Source organism: Equus przewalskii, chromosome 13 (assembly GCF_037783145.1).
Source record: "Equus przewalskii isolate Varuska chromosome 13, EquPr2, whole genome shotgun sequence".
Lineage (NCBI taxonomy): Eukaryota > Metazoa > Chordata > Mammalia > Perissodactyla > Equidae > Equus > Equus przewalskii.
Genome location: NC_091843.1, coordinates 37,693,530 through 37,711,380, shown reverse-complemented (window position 1 = coordinate 37,711,380; position 17,851 = coordinate 37,693,530). Strand labels below are relative to the sequence as shown.

The 17,851-nt window shown below is 41.3% G+C and overlaps 2 protein-coding genes across 3 annotated transcripts in view; both read right to left on the bottom strand.

Moving 5' to 3' along the window:
- Positions 1-7,371, bottom strand: part of KLHL3 (kelch like family member 3) — a 133,986-nt gene extending 126,615 nt beyond the window's left edge. Inside the window, exon 1 of one of the 2 annotated variants that reach the window (XM_070570935.1) lies at positions 7,130-7,371. The gene's annotated coding sequence lies outside the window, so the exon portion shown is untranslated. The remainder of the gene's footprint in view (positions 1-7,129) is intronic. The other variant, XM_070570937.1, reaches the window with a different exon arrangement.
- On the bottom strand, positions 4,266-7,083 carry HNRNPA0 (heterogeneous nuclear ribonucleoprotein A0). Its single transcript, XM_070570941.1, has one exon. The coding sequence runs from the start codon at positions 6,731-6,733 to the stop codon at positions 5,828-5,830; it is 906 nt and encodes a 301-aa protein (XP_070427042.1). The 5' UTR covers positions 6,734-7,083; the 3' UTR covers positions 4,266-5,827.
- Positions 7,372-17,851: the final 10,480 nt, after the last annotated feature.

The window sequence follows — 17,851 nt, the reverse complement described above, 5'->3', positions numbered from 1 at the left end:
TTCTTTAACACTTTCCTTGACCCAGAGAGAAAGTCACCACTACTGCTCACATCTATCTCTGACTAAAATGCCCACACTCTATTATAATTATTTGTTTAAATTCCCACCACCCAAAATAAACTGTGGGTACCTTGTGAGCAAGGGATGATCCTTACTTATTATTGAGCTAAGTCATGCTCAATAAGTTTTTGCTGAATTATAAGAACTAGCCTGAGGGCTCCTCTTGAAGCTTTTCACTGAATAATTACTAAATATGACTAAAAAAATAACGGTATCAGATTGCAAAGGATCTAAGGGATTACAGTCTTCACATCACAGGGAAATGAAGTCCAGAGAAAACAAGTTGACTTACCAAGTTTAAACAGTAAGATCTGAATCTACATTTCAATTGGAAGTTTTGATTTTTGGTCTTCCCCACCTCTGATCCAGAGCAAACCCCTCCCAGGATAGTCTTTCCAGTCTGTTATTTCGTCCGCTTTCTCAAGAGCTTCTTGACAAAGTATTTAGTAAGTCATTTACAGTTCAACTAAAGGCAATTTCTGCAGAGAAAAACCTCTATTAACACATAACTGATGCATAATGCTGCAAGTTTTAGGTAGGATAAACTAGAAAAGAACACTAAATGGCATATTTATTGCTGTGAAATAATCCCCGACCTCAATGTATAGTCCCTTCAGAATATAAGGGCAGTAAGCTCTGTTTTTAATGAAGACAAGTTACGTATTTTCTAATCAGGTCTTTCTCATTAAAAAATTAAAACACAAAATATGGGAGGAAAAATGACAAAGCAAAATTGAAATATTAAGTCTGTAGAATATCCTTGTAAGGCTCTAGCAGATTTCTTAGAGAACTATCTGGACACCAGTTTAACCAAAGGTTTTAGCCAGGCGCCTGTACTCGCTCTTTTTTCATCTTTGCTATGTCGTAAATAGCATAATAAGCCCTGCAAAAGGAGTTTCAAATTATAAGCAGAACAGATACTGGAAACAAGCTAATCAATAAATTATGGTGCATCTTTACTATAGTTTACCATACAGTTATATGAGATAGTTATATGTACAGATACGGAAGGACATCTTTGAAGTTAAAATACATGTATGTATATGAACATGTGTGTGTGTGTGTATGTATGTATATATATATATATATATATATATATATATAAAATGATCCAATATATCCATGCAAACAAAAAGATCTAGAGGTAGACAAAATGTTAACATATCTCTGGGCACTGGAAGGAAACGGGAGGAACAATTTTTTTACTTTACAACGTGCCTTCTAAAAATAAGCAAAAAGATCCCTATTTCTTCTTCTCAATAGCTAAGTGATCTTAGGCAAATTAGTAAAATTAGGCAAGCCTGTAGCTAATATATAATATAAAGATAATAGGATCTCCTTATAGAATTACTATGAGGACTAAAATCAATGAAATGATGCATATAAGTACTTAATAGCACGAGACACATAGCAAACACAATAAATGGTACCTTTACGTGCTCAGACAGTAACAAAATTTAAGTGATATATGTAGACGTCATGTGGAAAAACTGGCAAATATCTCTGCAGTAAAACTACTGGAGAAAACAAAAGGGGAGGACAGCAATATAGTTGTCCTCATAGCCCATTAGCTCTTTTATCATGTATAATCTAGCTTTGAAAAACTTCAATAAAATGTTTTAGTTAAATTTACCCTAAGGCTTAAAAAAAAGCCCCCAACGATTATGTACCTTTCTCTGTATGTATACCTGAGACTTGAAAAACACTTACGATACCAGAGAACTGCTGCATTCTCGTTATTTAGCAAACATTTAACTCTGAAGTAGCCAGCTCATCAACCAAGTGTATATTTGATGAGCAAGAACTGATTTGCAAGGATAATAATCTCTGTATTACTCAAACAGCAAGAAATGGAAGAAGCCTCATGTCCATCAACAGAGGAATGTTCAAAATTATGATACAGCTACACTCAAGAACATTATACAGGCATTAAAAAGAATGAGGAAGGTCTATTTGTCTTGATACATGAGAATGTTAAGGATATAAACTGCAAAACTAAAGAATGTAGGCGCATACAAAAAAGATCTAGATGAATATATCCCTATTAACAATGATTACCCTTGAGAAGGGAGTTTACTCATATTGGTAGGATTTTTACTTTTTATTTAGTTTCGTTTATAAGCAGTTATTGATGTGTTTAACTTTAATAAAGTTATTTTTTTAAATACACCAACCCCAAGAAGATTCACTAAGATTTCCCTATTTTCTATTTCCTAATAGCATTGGTATTTTCTGTGACTTGAAGTACAATCCAAATGTTATGCCAGATTCTGACTTCTTAAGTAACATATAGTAGAAAATGTTTCTTAGGCTTTATCTATTCTTTCAAGGGACTTTTTATTGGAAAAAAATTTTACAACGTATTTTCACTTTTAATAGAACGCATGAGACAAAGGCACATCAAAGTAACCTGCAATAAGACACTAAGGAAAATGCATTATCCTACCCTGGTTTAGAGGCAATCTTTGTTGTTCTGTTTCAGAAGGAAACAAAATAGGGCCTTCTCAAACAGGGAATAGAAGGAATTTTTCCCAGTGATCAAAATCTCACACTGATTTAATCAGTTGGTTAAAGTGGAAGAGATTTACTCTAAGTGCAAATGTCGTCTTTTTGGGTAAAATCCATACACTGTCTAGATGCAGTTCTGCTCAAATCAATACAACAGCCAAACATCCACTTCCAATCAGCAAAGACACAGGCATACAAAACTTAACATGAAGTGCAAAATTCCCAAATCTGTGAAAATTAAGCACACTTAAAGTCTACAATCAATAACTGACACTGTGACTTCTGGTCTTGAGGGAAATAATACCAAATTCTCAAGCCATCTAAATCCTTTAACCTTGCTTCAAAACAAAAACTCATTATGAAGTAGATTTAAATACGAAACCTAGGTTCCAAATCACTAAATTACAGGAGGAAACAATCAGTATACCGTTCCGATTTGACAGTTACCACCACAAACATTAACCAGTTCCAAGTTTAAGATTTTAAATTACTATCAATCTTTAAAGACTTTTCAAACCACTCCAACCAATAATTATCATTGAATTTATACTAAAAATACCATAAATGTAAGTTTTCCACAACAGGGAGATAAAAAATACATTAAATTTTTATTTTGCTAATCTTTCAAATTAGATTCAAGCATGGCACAAAAATTGTATTCAATACTGAGTAGGTTCTGTACCACTTCCACCCACGAGTTCTCAAATTTGAAGTAATAAAGTTCAGATAGTTGTCATAGGTGAAAGGAGTCAAAACATACAACTGGTTGACCAAAAAAAAGTCCCACATGCCAAGAAAGTTTGCATAAAATTGACAAGAGGAATTCTGCAAAGACTAAATACCACTACACTTGTTTTCACTAAACAGTCCAGATTACAGAATTTTGTAAAGGTAGATATATGACAATGAAGTGTTAAAATCCCATAACAGGACACTATTTTTCTAATTAGTAGGTAATTCTTTTACATAAATCACTTTTTAGAAGTCACTATGTTGGGAATATAAAAGGACAATAACCTTATTAGACTTCGGAAAAACCCTCCAAAAGTTGGACTATTCCAATTGACCCAGAATAGATCTTCCCACTGAGTAAAAGGCAATCAGGGTAATAATTATAATGAAAAATTTAAGCATATCAATTTTCTGTATCCTGGATGCCCCCTCCAAAAGCTGGACCAAATTACTAAATGAAGAAGCACATGTATACTATGGTTTCACTAAAAGTGAAAAACTTAAGGAAACTGTTAAAACATTTGAGAGCAAAAGATTTGACTGTTTATTCAATGTGCAAAAACATCTATCCCGGTTGTCACAGAGGTATACTTAAGTATTTGGACCAAGCATCAGCCCTCCTTTGTCAAAGTGACTATGGAGCAGACATAATCTAGCCTAGCAATCTCGACCTTTCTTATCTCTTGAAAGTAGAGCCCCAGCAATTAGGAGAAAAAAATTTGGCAAGAATTAGATCTTAAGAAATATACAGTGACAAGAACTAAGAGAGAAAAAGGGTCAATATTAAAATATTCTTTTATTTTAAAGCCCAATAATCTCCCTTCAGAAAGCTTTTTATTATAGCTTTGGGCTTCTGACTTTAAGATTCAAGTCAAATATCTTATCATAACATTAAATCAAGTGTACTAGATCAATAGGTACTCTGAACCCACCCACCAGGTTATACATACTCTCACTCAATCATGTAAAGAATTGAATTCTTTATTTGTGATATCCATAAACGTTGCTAGTCTATATTTCTATCCAGGAAGGCAATTTTCTCCTATATCATTTTGTTTTTTATAAACAACAACTTGAATTCTATTGCATGAAAGGGCTACAAATATACATTTGTTAACCAAGCAGAATACACAGATATTTTGCTTTACAACTTGCACCTAAGATACCAGTACACGTAGCTGGTTCATTAGTTCTCATAGCAATTTGGGGCCACTGCCCAAGCTATGCATAGCAGTTTACATTTTCAAATCTCGTGTATAAAGGGCAATTGTGATATGGACTGTTAACTACATTCCTGTAAAGCCCATCTTAGTTACAAGTAAACGTGTAAACAAAGTCTGCACAGATTTTTGATGGCAAAACTTCTAAATCTGATGCAATTGTCCTAAAGTTTTTAAAACAAACTGTTTTGCAGATATACTGCCATTCTGCCAGTAGATGGTGCTACAAAGGATGGGGAAGGATTTCCACGAGGACAACAGTTCAGCCACTGGAAAAAAAACGTTTAAACCTGCTCTGAAAATACGAAAATGCATTTAGTTTGAGGGTAAAATATAACCCTTATTTGTAACCATTCATTACAGACAAACCAGTAAGAGGGATGAAACTAGGCCATCTGAAAAGTTTTCAACAGTTTATATGAATGAAAACACATGCTTAACAAACTATTTCTTTAGAACTACACAGTACATACTTTGAAGTAAATTCTCATAGAAAGAAGTGACCAACTATGTCAAGATGATAAGCAAATCGCTTAGTACAAGAGATGGATGCACAGAAACTTTAAAGATTTTAAAAAGCCACATCCACCACTTCAAAAGTTTTGCCTGTAAGGGATAAAATTCAACAAGTCACTAGCAGGGAAAGATGGGGGGAAAAAACCACAGGACCTTTTAAAAGTTTCTCTAAGTACACGTCAAGAAGTAAGAATTAACACGAAAAATTTTCAACTAATATCCCTTAAAACGGTACGGAATGGATCCTAGAAAAAAAAGGTTAGACATGTACGGTCAAACACAATGATTTATTAAAAATAAAACGTAAAAATGATTTTTGTACATATACTTCCAAATTTCAGGCATGGGATCCAAGTAGATTTCATAGAAAACGCTGTAGCCAGGTATCAAGTCCTTACAACAAAGTAAACTACCCCCCCACCCCAACCCCCGCCCAGGTTTTGCTACAGAATCAGCAAGTTCACTCCCTCCCCCCAAAAAAACACAAATTAAAACAAGACATTTTGCTAGTATAAAAACGACCAAGGTCCAAGTAATAATAAAAAAATAGAGTCCATCAATGACTGTAACACAAAAATGTGTATGTGGGGCCGAGTCCATCTTCAGAGGGAGAGACGAGAGGTGGCAGGCAAAGAGGGCAACACCCCCAAGGGTAGGCAGCCTCAAAAGAGGCTCCCCCGAGGGCAAAACGGGGAAGGCGGTGGGAGGGGAAGGGACTTCGGAATTGACCCTAGTTGGGCTGTCGAAAAGAGCTACCCCCATAGCCGCTCCCGGACCTTTTTAGACTTCCTCTAGAAGGAGCTGCCTCCGTAGCCACCCCCGCCGCCATAGCCGCCTCTGTAAGGTCCACTGTTACTGCGGCCGCCCCAGCTGCTGCCGCCGCCGCCGCCGCCGCCGCTCTTCATGGGCCCGTAGGACGACTGGTGCTGGCTGTAGCTGCCGAAGCCGCCGAAGCCGTTACCGTAGTCGCTCCCGCCGTAGGACGAGCCGCCCCCGCCGCCGCCGTAGGCGTTGTAGCCGCCGCCGCCGTAACCCCCGTAGCTGTTGTAGCCGCCGCCGCCGCCCTTCGACAGGCCGTTCTGGTCTCGACCGCCGCCGCGCCCCCGGCCGCCTCGGCCGCCCCGGGAGGACCGGGAGCCGCCTCCGCCCCCACCGGAGTGGATATCCTCCTTGGGGACGGCCTTCTTCACCTCCACGCGATGGCCCTGGATCGGATGGAACTTGACCACGGCGGCCTTGTCCGCCGCGTCGTGATTCTGGAAATACACGAAGCCGAAGCCGCGCTTCTTGCCCGACTGCTTGTCGGCAATGATCTCGGCCTTCTCCACGGTGCCGAACTGCGAGAAGTGCTCGATCAGGTCGCCCTCGGCCACGTCTCCCTTCAGGCCCCCGACAAAGAGCTTCTTCACCTTGGCGTGGGCACCGGGCCGCGCCGAATCCTCCCGGGACACCGCCCGCTTCAGCTCCACCGTGTTGCCGTCCACGGCGTGGGGCGAGGCGGCCATGGCGGCGTCGGCCTCCTCCACATTGGAGTAGGTCACGAAGCCGAAGCAACGGGAGCGCTTGGTCTGGGGGTTCACCACCACCACGCAGTCCGTCAGAGTCCCGAAGGCCTCAAAGTGGCCGCGCAGGCCCGACTCACTCGTCTGCACGTTGAGGCCGCCGATGAACAGCTTACACAACTGGGAATTCTCCATCTCCACGGCCCGGGCCTTGCCCCCGCCCTGCGAGCTCCGAGGTTTCGCCGTCGCCGTTATCGTTGCCGAAGGCCTCTTCACAACTTGGGCCCAGCCGCTGCTGGAGCCGCCCCCGCCGGTCACCGACGGGGAAGGGAAGAAGGGAAGGGGAGGGAAGGAGGAGAGAAGGAAGGGGGAGGGAAGGGGAGAGGTGCCGGCTGGAGGGCGAGCCGAGGAGACTGGAAGACAACCAAGGCCGCCGCTACCGCCACCGCCACCTCCGCTCCCCTATCTGGACACCACACAAAGAGGCCGCTGAACGCGCGCGCACCCTCCCCGAGGCGTGCGTCACCGCCGACGTACGGCAGCCCAGGGCTGCCCGCCAATCCCCGCCTCGCTCTTCTTAGTCCCGCCTACCGCGCCGCAGCGCCGCTCTCGGTCACGGACTTCCCGCCCTCCGCGGTCTATTCAAGCCTTCGGCCTCCACTGCTCCGGCCGCTACCTCTACCGCCTTGCTTTCGTTCCCGGGCTCCCCAGCGTGCCGTGACGGGGGACCTTCCGTGCCCTCCGCGCACCTCCGCGATTCATTTCCTGCCAGCCCGCGGCTGTTCCCAGTGATTTCCCCCCTCCCTTTGCCGTATCCCCTCGCCCAACTCCGCAGTGGCGTTCGCGCCAGCCCCTTGAGAGACATGTCCGTTCAGCCAATCACCGCGATCCGCTCGCACCGACTTCCGTTTCGGCAGCCGCTGGACGGGCGCGCTCCCCGGTGCGCGCTGGCCCCGGCGCCGCCTGTGTGCGGAGCTGGTCTGCCACCCCCACGCCTCCCCCTCCCTGGGCTTGGTGCGGGGCTGGGGCTGGGGGGAGAGCGGAGGCGCGCTGGGGGCCGTTCCCAACGGATGCGGCCTGGGGCGTCACGCGCGGGCTTTTTGAAAACTTGGCTGTTGGGGCTGGGGGCCTGGAGTTACCCGCCGCGTTTGGACGCGGCCGCTACACCTGGCGTCCTCGCCCCTCCCGTCCACACAAAGATGGAGGGTAGAGAGCCGTGGTCTGGGAAGGCGGTTATTAACCGTTTACGGTGGGCCCCACGCTCGGTTAAACTAAAACATTGGCACGTGGCCCTGCGCAAAGCGAGCCCCAAGCACTACGAAGGCCCACAGTGTGGCCAGAGCGCCTCAGCCTCCCCCACCGAGGGGCGGCGCGAGGGCCCGCCGGCCTTGGGCCCTCCACAGCCCTCCCGCGACGCCCCTCGGCTCCCTTCGCGCACTCCCGCAACAGACGTTTGCATTTTACCTCAATGGACACATCATTTTATATGTTTAATTTACGTTATCTATGCGTTACTTCCTTCCCAACTAAAACGTTAGCTTTTTAAAGGCGTTTTGTACCAGACTGGGAGCCGAGGAAGTTAAACACAAGGACATATATCACGCACCTCTCATTACTGCCTCACTGACCCTCACTCGGGTGGGAATGCGGGAAGGTTATAACGGCTTCCTTTTATTGCACCTTCGTGTGCCAAGCAAGATACGTGGAGTGGGACAAAGTATGAGAAATTAGGCGACCAAGGAACCCCAAAACCATGTGGTAAATCCTGAAGAAGTTAAGAATTCCTGGTATCCTGAAGTGGTCAGGAATGACTTGCCAAAGAGGTGGAAGTTGCACTGAACCTCAGAGTCAAAGGCTCAGTAAGATTTCTGTAGGGCGTTTGAGCAGAATCAGGAGGAGACATGAGCTTCAAGGGGCAGTGAGTGGATCAGTTTGATTGGAGCAGGAGGTTTTTGATAGAAAATGGTAAGATAGGTGGATGGTCTTTGATATTATGGAATATCTTGAATTTTAGATTAAGGAGTTTGAATATTATTCCAAAGGTATACAGATAGGCTACAAGGTTTGGGGACAAACTCGAGTCTGGCTCTACCACCTAGTAACCGTGTGACCATCGAGTTGGGTGACTTTGAGCAAGTCACTTAACCTTTTTTAAAACTTAGCTAGTTTTATTATCTGAAAATCAGAACAAGAAAACACCTCCAGGGGGTGGTAAAAATTAAGAGAGATTCTGCATGTAAACTCAACGCAGTGCCTGGCCACAGTAAGAGCTCAATTTATCCAACAAATACTATACCAGGTGCTGGAAGTATATAGTACACAATAGACAAAGATCTCTGCCCTCATGGAGCTTATGTTCTAGAAGGGAGAAGCAGACAATAAATGAGAATGGTATGTAGCATGTTAGTGATAGGTGCCAATGAAAAAATTAAAAGAGGAGAAGGACAATAGGATGCTCTTACCCTGTTACAAAAAACAAGTCAGATATGTCAGGATTTGCTAACTGATTGATGATAAAGAATGAGGAAAATAAAGCACTCCAGCATTTGAAATCTGAAAGTCTAAAATTGCAGCATGGTAAAATTAGAAAATCTAAGAAAAGAAACTATTTTGGAGGGAGTGGGGGAGATGATAAACACAGTTGTTAATGTTTAAGGTGCTGCTGGGATATTCATGCGGCCGTGTTTTCTGCGATGCCCTAGACTATAGCTCAAATGAGAGATTAGACCTTAAGAAATATATTTTAGAGTCATCGAAAACATGTTAAAACAGTGTAAGATGAATTTCTGAAGAAAAGAGAATAAGACCACAACTTATTTTCCCATCTAAACTAAATTTTAAAGTAACAATTTTCTCCTATATTGTTTTAAAATAATGACACCACCTAATTATGTGGATCCATCATGAGTTTAATTTCTATTAACAAGAAAGCTTCATAGAGGCGAATGTCTGGTATAAGCCCTCCATATAGAAGGTGGGGAGGGATGATGGGAGACAACACAAGCATGTTTGACAGACATTTAGGAAGCCAGGATAAATGCAAGATAATTGGGATGTTAGATTCTTTTCGGAGATTACATTGGTGAAGGTAGGGGCAGTGAATAAGAGTGTTATATAAACACTTAAATGATGCAATTTCCTACCCCTCAGATCATTCACGGAGAAAAACTGTTTTTTTCCTACCTTACCTTTTAGATCCTTGCCTGAGTTTGTTTCTTGGCTTTATCTTGCTTACAGGTGTCTCAGCCTTCCAAAACAAAAACAGGTAAAAATGTCACTGAAATTTAGGCAACTGTTGGTTTCCATCCCTCCTGCAAGCTTGATTACCAAAACCTAATTGAATGTGGTGGTTACACAACTCACAGAACGGCGTATTAAAAAGGATTTATTTTACCATACCGAAATTATACCTAGAAAAAGAAAAAGAGAGAAAGAGAACAAGAAAAAGGAGGGGAGGGGGTATGAACTAAGGAAGAAAGGGAAAACTATGGCCAGCCATATTTCCAGAAAGCAGCAACTCTGATTTTTTTTTAGTCAACTTTTTATTACATCCAAAGTGTCTTTTTGCAGTTAGGGTTCTGTTATGGACAGAGCTGTCTCTACTCCACTCCCCCAAATTCCTATGTTGAAGCCCTAACCCCCAGTACTTCTGAAGGTAATTGTAATTGAAGATAAGGCTTTTAAAGAGGTGATTAAACTTAAAAATGAGGCCATCAGGATAGGGCCCTAATCCCACAGCACTGGTGTCCTTATAAACAGAGGCAGAGACACCAAGGGCGCATATGCACAGAAGGATGACCATGTGAAGAAGCAGCAAGAGGGTGACCATCTGCAAGCCAAGGAAAGAGGTCTCAGAAGAACCCAACCCTGCTGGCATCTCGAGCTTGGACCTCCAGCCTCCAGAACTTCAAGAAAATCAATTTCTGTTGTTTAAGCCACCCATTCAGTGGTGTTTTGTTATGGCAGCCCTAGCAAATTAATATATATTCCACTTTTATGTATTCAAGTTACCTTCCAAAAGGGCGCTCTCTGCCACCTATGATGAGGTACAATCTTTCTAGTGGACTCTTTAGCAACTCACATCAAAAGCCTTCAAATTTGACCCATCCTTTTGAACCAGTAATGATGCTTCTGGAAATTTATCCTAAGGAAATGATTGAGGAACTCTGTAAAGATTTAGCTACAAGGATGTTCACTTCAATACTGTTTATAGTAGGAACAAAATTGGAAATTACCTAATTGCCCACAAATAATTAATTACATAAATAAAGAAATAAATATTCTAGCTAAGAATATTATGAAGCATTTAAATTGATATTGTAGAGGAAAAATAGTGACGAGTTTGGGTATGAATCTTATGCCATCATGATGATGTGTGAAAGGTCACATTGCTTGTTTTACCAAATCAAATTAATTCTAAACTTAATTTGAACCACATACTTGGACAGAATGGGCAAAATGTCAACTGGGTCTCCTCTCACCTTTTTTCACTCAGAGGCCTTTGCCTCTCTCCCCTTCCCATCTTAGGCTATCTAAGAGTAATGTCCTCAATAAAATGCTCTTTGTAAAAAAAAAAAAAAAAAAGCCACAATGAGGATTAGCTTTAAAAGGGACCCTCCTGAGGCAAGAGACTACACAGACCTATTTAATCTGTGAGGATGTTAATTGTATCTTGTTCTACTGCCCGTGTATTCCCTTGCCTCAGGTGCAAAATCCAGGCTTTGAGAAGGGATTTATATTTGTTTCCTCCACACAAGAGGGGATGTCACAGGAGGAGGGCTTGGTGTGAAAAAAGGATAGCTCCCCAAGTCTAGGAGAAGTGACCAAACAAAAGGTACAAACTTGTAGTTATAAGATAAATAAGTCCTGGGGATATAATGTACAGCATGGTGACAATAGTTAACAATACTGTATTGTATATTTGAAAGTTGCCAAGAGAGTAGATCTTCAAAGTTCTCATCACAAGAAAAAAAAATTGCAACTATGTTTGGTGATGGATGTTAACTAAACATATTGTGGTAATCATTTGAATTATATATATATATCAAATCATTATTTTGTACACCTAAAACTAACACAATGTTATATGTCAATTATATCTCAATTTTTAAATTAATTTTTAAAAAAAGAAGTAACCAGAAGCTTCTGAGTTTTTGTCCATTGGAGGAAATGGTGGCCCAGCCAGTGTAGAGCACCACCATTCTACCTAAGCTTCCCCCTCCACAAACAAACACACACACAGATAACAGCAGAGGCTGGACACTATCTTGAAAGCAAAGTGTTAACACCTTAGTCTTGGGACCAGATCCACATTCCTGACCCCAAATAAGCCTGGAATTCTTATATGGAAAATTCCAATAACAATAGATATGTAATTGCCAGCCAGATGGGTGGGAGGTTGAGACAGATTATCAGAATTGGAGGATGTTACAGACTGAATGTTTGCATTCCCCCCACAATTCGTATGTTGAAGACTAATCCCCACTGTGCTGGTATTTGGAGGTGGGGCTTTTGGGAGGTGAGAAGGCAATGAGAGTGAGGCCCTCATGAATGAGCTTAGTGCCCTTATAAAGAGACCTCAAAGAGCTTTCTAGCCCTCCTTCCATCATGTGAGAACACAGCAAGAAGATGGCCATCTAGGAACCAGGAAGCAGGGCCCTCACCAAATACTGAATCTGCCAACACCTGATCTTAGACTTTCCAGCCTTCAGAACTGTGAGAAATAAATTTCTATGGTTTATAAGTCTATGGTATTTTTGTTATAACAGCCAGAACAGACTAAGACTTAACAAATTGACATTTCTCAGAATCTCTCTGCCCTAAAACACACACACACAAGTACAAATATATGCATAGACTCACACACAGAATATAAGCCTTCTAAATTAAAAGCATTTAGACCATTCTATTTTCATTTGTTTATCATTTAGTTTGTTCCTTCATGGGCTAGATGCTGAGAGTAAAAGTCCCTAGCCTCCACGAGCTCAACAGTCTTGGGAGAGAGGGGAAATTGATAATGGTAATACACTGAGAAATGGTACGACAGAGGTTGCAAAAATAGTGTGTTAGGACAGAAATGGGCAGAAACCCAGAGTTCAGTAAATTCTTCTAATAGAAGCTAACTTTAGAAATAGGTTTAAGAGTTAGTTAGGCCTACAAGAAGGTAATGGCATTCCAACTGCAGGAAACAGTTGTGTCTACATGTTATGTTTGGAGTCACAGAAGTAAACTATCAAGGATATGATGGTGTATGGTGTATTAGTTTGTTGCTGCTGTAACAAATTACCACAAAATCAGTGGCTTAAAAACCACAAATTTATTATCTTGTAATCTGTAGGTGAGAAATCAGACACACAGAAATCTCACTAGGCTAAAGTCAAGGTGTTGGCAGGACTGTTTTCCTTTCCGGAGGCTCTAAGAGAGAATCTGCCTCCTTGATCTTTCCAGCTTCTAGAGGATACCCATATTCCTTGGCTTGTTGCCCCCTTCCCATCTTCAAAGCCAGCAATAGCCAGTTGAGTCTTTCTTCCATTGGATCACTCTGACACTGACTCTTCTGTCTCCCAGATAATCTAGGCAAATCACTTTATTTTAAAGTCAGCTGATCAGCAACCTTAATTCCATCTGCAACCTATTCCCCTTGTCACGTAACATATATTCACAGGTCCTAGGGATTAAGATGTGGACATCTTTTGGGTACCATTATTCTGCCTACCTCAGATGAGAATAAGAGAAAATGAGGCTGGAAATGTAAGTAGAGGCTGGATCAAGAAGGACTATGCATGTCTTGCTAAGGATTTCCAGCCTTTAATTCTATAAATAACACAGAGAAATTGAAGACTTTTAAGGAAAAGGGTAACAAATCTGCATTTAGAGAGATTGCCCTGTAGGCAATGTGTAGAAGAGAGATTAGAGTAGGATATGATTTGAGAAAGGAGCCCATTTAGAATACCTGTGAAGTACATAATACTGGTGAGCATCTCCAGGGCCAGAAGTAAGGCAGAGGCAGTAGGGATTGGGTGGGAAGGATGAATTATTTGAGAGATATTTAGGAATTGGAATTGACTTGATGTGGTGATAAACTGATTTTAGTGCATTAAGTTTCTTATTTTGTGATAAAGTAGATCATGATTTCATTCACCAAAATGGTGAATTTTGAAGAGAAGGCAGGTCAGATAGATTTCTTGTTTTATAGCTATTGTTGTTGTTGGGAAGGTAGTACAAGAAGGGGGAGAATGGAGACGTGACCTACCCTAATATGCAGTACCTCCTTCTACCTTATAGTAGAACCTATGACTTTTAGCTGGGCACTTGGTTGCCAGGTATAAAGACTTTTCCCAGCCTTTCTTGCAGCTAGGTGTGGTATGTGCCTCTGTTCTAGTCAATGAAATGTAAGCAAAAGTGTTGAATAGCAACTCCTAGGAAACATTCTCAAAAGACAACTAGCACATACTCTTTGCCTTCTTTTTTTTTCCTACTACCTCTACCTTGCTGTTTAAAGTGTGGGTGGAATGGTGGAATAGAGCTCCAGCAACTATCTTGGATCTAGAAGCTGAAAATCACACACTATTGATAAAAGCTGGAGCTAAATGCAAGGAGATTGGATCCCAGAACACCAAGAAGCAGCCATAGATTTCGTACCATTGGGCTTTTAGGTCAGAGAGAAATAATATGTCTATCTTATTTAAACCTCTCCTGTTTAAACTTATCCTAATTCAGACAAGAAGATTCTATGAACTCTACTTTGTCTTGCAAATGCCCACTGGAACTCCAGTGTTATTCAATACCTTGTGCTAAGGGTCATACATTACCTTATTGAGTCCTCACGTGGATCTTGAGAAGTGTATTTTATTATTACGCCAATCTTTCAGGTAAAGAAGCTTTAAGATAACTGTGTTGCCCAAGGTCTGCCAGCTATCTACTACCCTGCCTTTCCTCACACAAAAAAGGTTTGTGCCCAACATGTTAGGTACAGGAAATACAATGGACCAGAAACAGAAATAATAAGGAATAATAACAGTAATAATAAGGAATAAGTTCATATCCTCCTGAATCCCTTTGCTTATATTTCTCAACTTCAAAATTAAAAATTCTTTAAAAATTCAAGGAAGATATTGTCATTTTTACATCATTAATGTGCCTGGTTAACTTCAGCTGGGCATAGATTGTAGTAGTTGCAAATGATCATTTGAGCAAAGAGAATACTTATTGTTTAATCTAAATCTGAATCTTCACACTTGAAGATTCCTCTAGTGAAGGAGCCGCAGGGGAAGAACCAAATGATGGAGGGTCAAAACGTAGGGTCAGAAGGAGGACGGAGAAGGTAGTCCCCTAATCCAATAGGACTGGTGTCCTTATAAGAAGAGGAAGAGACACCAGAGAGTCTCTCTTTCTTCACACAGAGAAAAGGCCGTGCGAAGACAGAGCAAGAAGGCAGCCCTCTGCAAGCCAGAAAGAGAGGTTTCACCAGAAACGTCTCCTGACAGCACCTTGATCCTGGACTTCCAGCCTCCAGAATTGTGAGAAAATACAATTCTGTTGTTTAAGCCCCCCAGTCTGGGGTACTTTGTTGCGGCAGTCCTAGCAAACTAACACATCCACCCAGAAAAGAAGTGCTCTCAACGTCCATGTTCCGGGATATCAGACCTCACTCATTTGTACCTGCAAAGCTGCCCACACATCTTGCATGGATTTCTCTAGGCAACGTTACACCAGATTTAGTGATTTACCTATGAATTCCATAACACACTTAGAGAGTTACACTCATTAAAATTACATAAATTACTTAACTTTTGATTTTGAATTTTATGGCTCTTATTTATATTACCCTAAAAAGGTTTTTTTTCGTGTACTGTTTTTACTTAGTCCAGTAAGAACTTCAAATGTTTTTGAATATTTATTTCCTTCAGCAAATTTCATACTGAATATTTTCCTCTTCATAAGGAATGTGTCTGATCAATGTGAAAATCAAGTTTTTAATCTTCTCTGTTAAGTCCATTCTCAACTTCTAGTTTCAGCCTGTAGTATAGTTGGGAAAGTGGCTAACCCCATATAAAGCTTCCCTTCCTCACTTATACAGAAAAGGGAAATAATTTGCATTGATTGAGATCAAATTTCTATCAACCTAAAGAGTGGCAACTCAGAGTGAAATTTAATTTGTGAGTGTTCTATACTCAGACCTGTGAATAAAGCAACATTCATACCACCATATACGTCTTGAGTCCTCAGGAATCTGGTCCTTCCTCATTTCTAAATACGTGCTGAACAGAGCAAAGAACAGGTTAGTCTACTCAGTAAGCTGCAAGAGCAGGCTTTAGCTGTAGTTGTTCAGGGAGTTCAGATTGTGCATAGAACTTTTCTGGATCTAAACATTTTTAGTTAAATGATATTTATTGTCACGATTTCAGCAGATTAATATTAGAGAAAGAAAATTGCACATTTTTTTCAACTAAAATAGGAGAACAGTGGAAAAAATAAAAATAATTAGCAAAGATTTATATGAATGACAGTGTAATGATGATTAGCAGCTATGCAATCAAGAATCACATGTTCTCGACGAACCTATGACATATGATAATCACTGGCTGAAGTCTCTCAGTATGTATAGCAGTGATTTGTTAGTTTGGGATTGGCCTTGTCTACAGCCTAATTTACCTGAAATCTATTTTATTTTGTTGCCCAGGATTCTAAACATGGTCTATTTTCCAGCTTCTGAAATAACATATAAAGCACTTTTCATTCATCAGTATCAATTAAAGGGGTTTCTTTCAAGAATTAAAATTGCATATAATTCAGTCCTAATTCTAATAGCTTACAAATTCTCATCACTGGTCTTGGAGGATTTATTTTTCACTAAGCTCCGATATGATTGTCTACTGCGTCCAGCCAAAATACAGAGTAATACATTTTCTAAGTTTCATCATAAGGTTTTGAGCATGGTTTTGTAAGCACATCACGTTGATCTCACTGGCACATTCAAAAGTTCTACCAATAGTAATAAGTCGCATTATATCTAAGAATTTACTATAGATAAGACTTCTTTTCACCCTGTATTTCAATTTGAAAAGAATCTTCTTACTTTACATTCTAAAATCATAAGAAGAATAGGACATAGAGAGACCCAGTAGTGGTCATCCAGTCCAAAACTTTCATACGAGAGATGTGGCCCAGAGTTGAAATAATATGCCCGGGGCCACATAGACAGGTAGTGGCAGGATCATATCTTCTAATCTGTGGTCAACTGGCTTTTCCACACATGCCTGAGCCCATAACACTCTTGCTCATATAGTTTACATATAGGCTTCCTTCTTTAGAAAATAAAAACATTGTTAAAGCAGGAATTGGGTCAGCATTCTATCCTTTTAGTCATTTATCCAAAGTCCACTGACAACTTGTCACAAAGAAAGTCTCAGGGCTCAATTTCTCCTGGCTTAAACTGAGATTAAAAGAAATATGAGGTTTAAGTATTTGAATGAGATTTTACATCTAGAAGATAAAGCTGCAAGAAAACTGGAATCAAGCTGGTGTTCGCCCCAGACCCGCTCCCAGTCCCAAGTCAGCAGAGGGAGCACTGGGAAAGGGGAGAGAACAGAAAAGCACCTGCATCTACCAGATGTCAGACTAGCTTGTTCCTTCCTTTCCATCACTTCAGCTGCTGGGTCAGAAAGAATAATAGAAAACCAGGCTTGTTGAGGCATGCTGAGTTCATCTGGCATGAATTTCTGGAAGCATATATCCAACTGAAATATCTCAGTTCTCTCACAGAAAAGGTACAATTAAAGATTTAAGCCGAATTTTTCTGGAAAAAAGTATCTATTCATGTGTAAGTAATTCCTTGCAGATCTTGAGAGCTATAAATGTCTATGGTGAGTATGAAAGTTACTTCATAGTTCTAGGTGAAGAAAACATCATATTCTTTTCCTGTCATCGAATTAAATCTCAACCTAAGCCACCACTCCTCAGGTTGATGGAAATTTAACCTCAGTTAATACCGGGCCTACATCCCAACCCCAGGGAAAAGACATCAGGTTTTACACAGTCCAGAAAACTTAAAGCCAGCCCTCTGATCTTTGGTCCAGACTGGTCACAGCTGATAGGCTCTCTGCCCAAGCCCACAGGGTCTCTTGCAGGAAGGCAGCTCTGCTGCTCCCTGAAACTTGCCTCCCAGCTTATGCTGGGGCTCGTTCCCAAGGCTGGGAACCCCAACACCAAAAGTTCAGGTTCCCACTGTACCACAAAGCCATTCCACAATGAGGACAGGCACATCCCCCCGGGGGTTACAAGGCAGCAGCACAGAGGGACTGGTTCCTGGTC

What these genes read in the sequence shown, in the direction of transcription:
- HNRNPA0 (XM_070570941.1), bottom strand. Translation starts at nt 6,733, where the DNA reads ATGGAGAATTCCCAGTTGTGTAAGCTGTTCATCGGCGGCCTCAACGTG.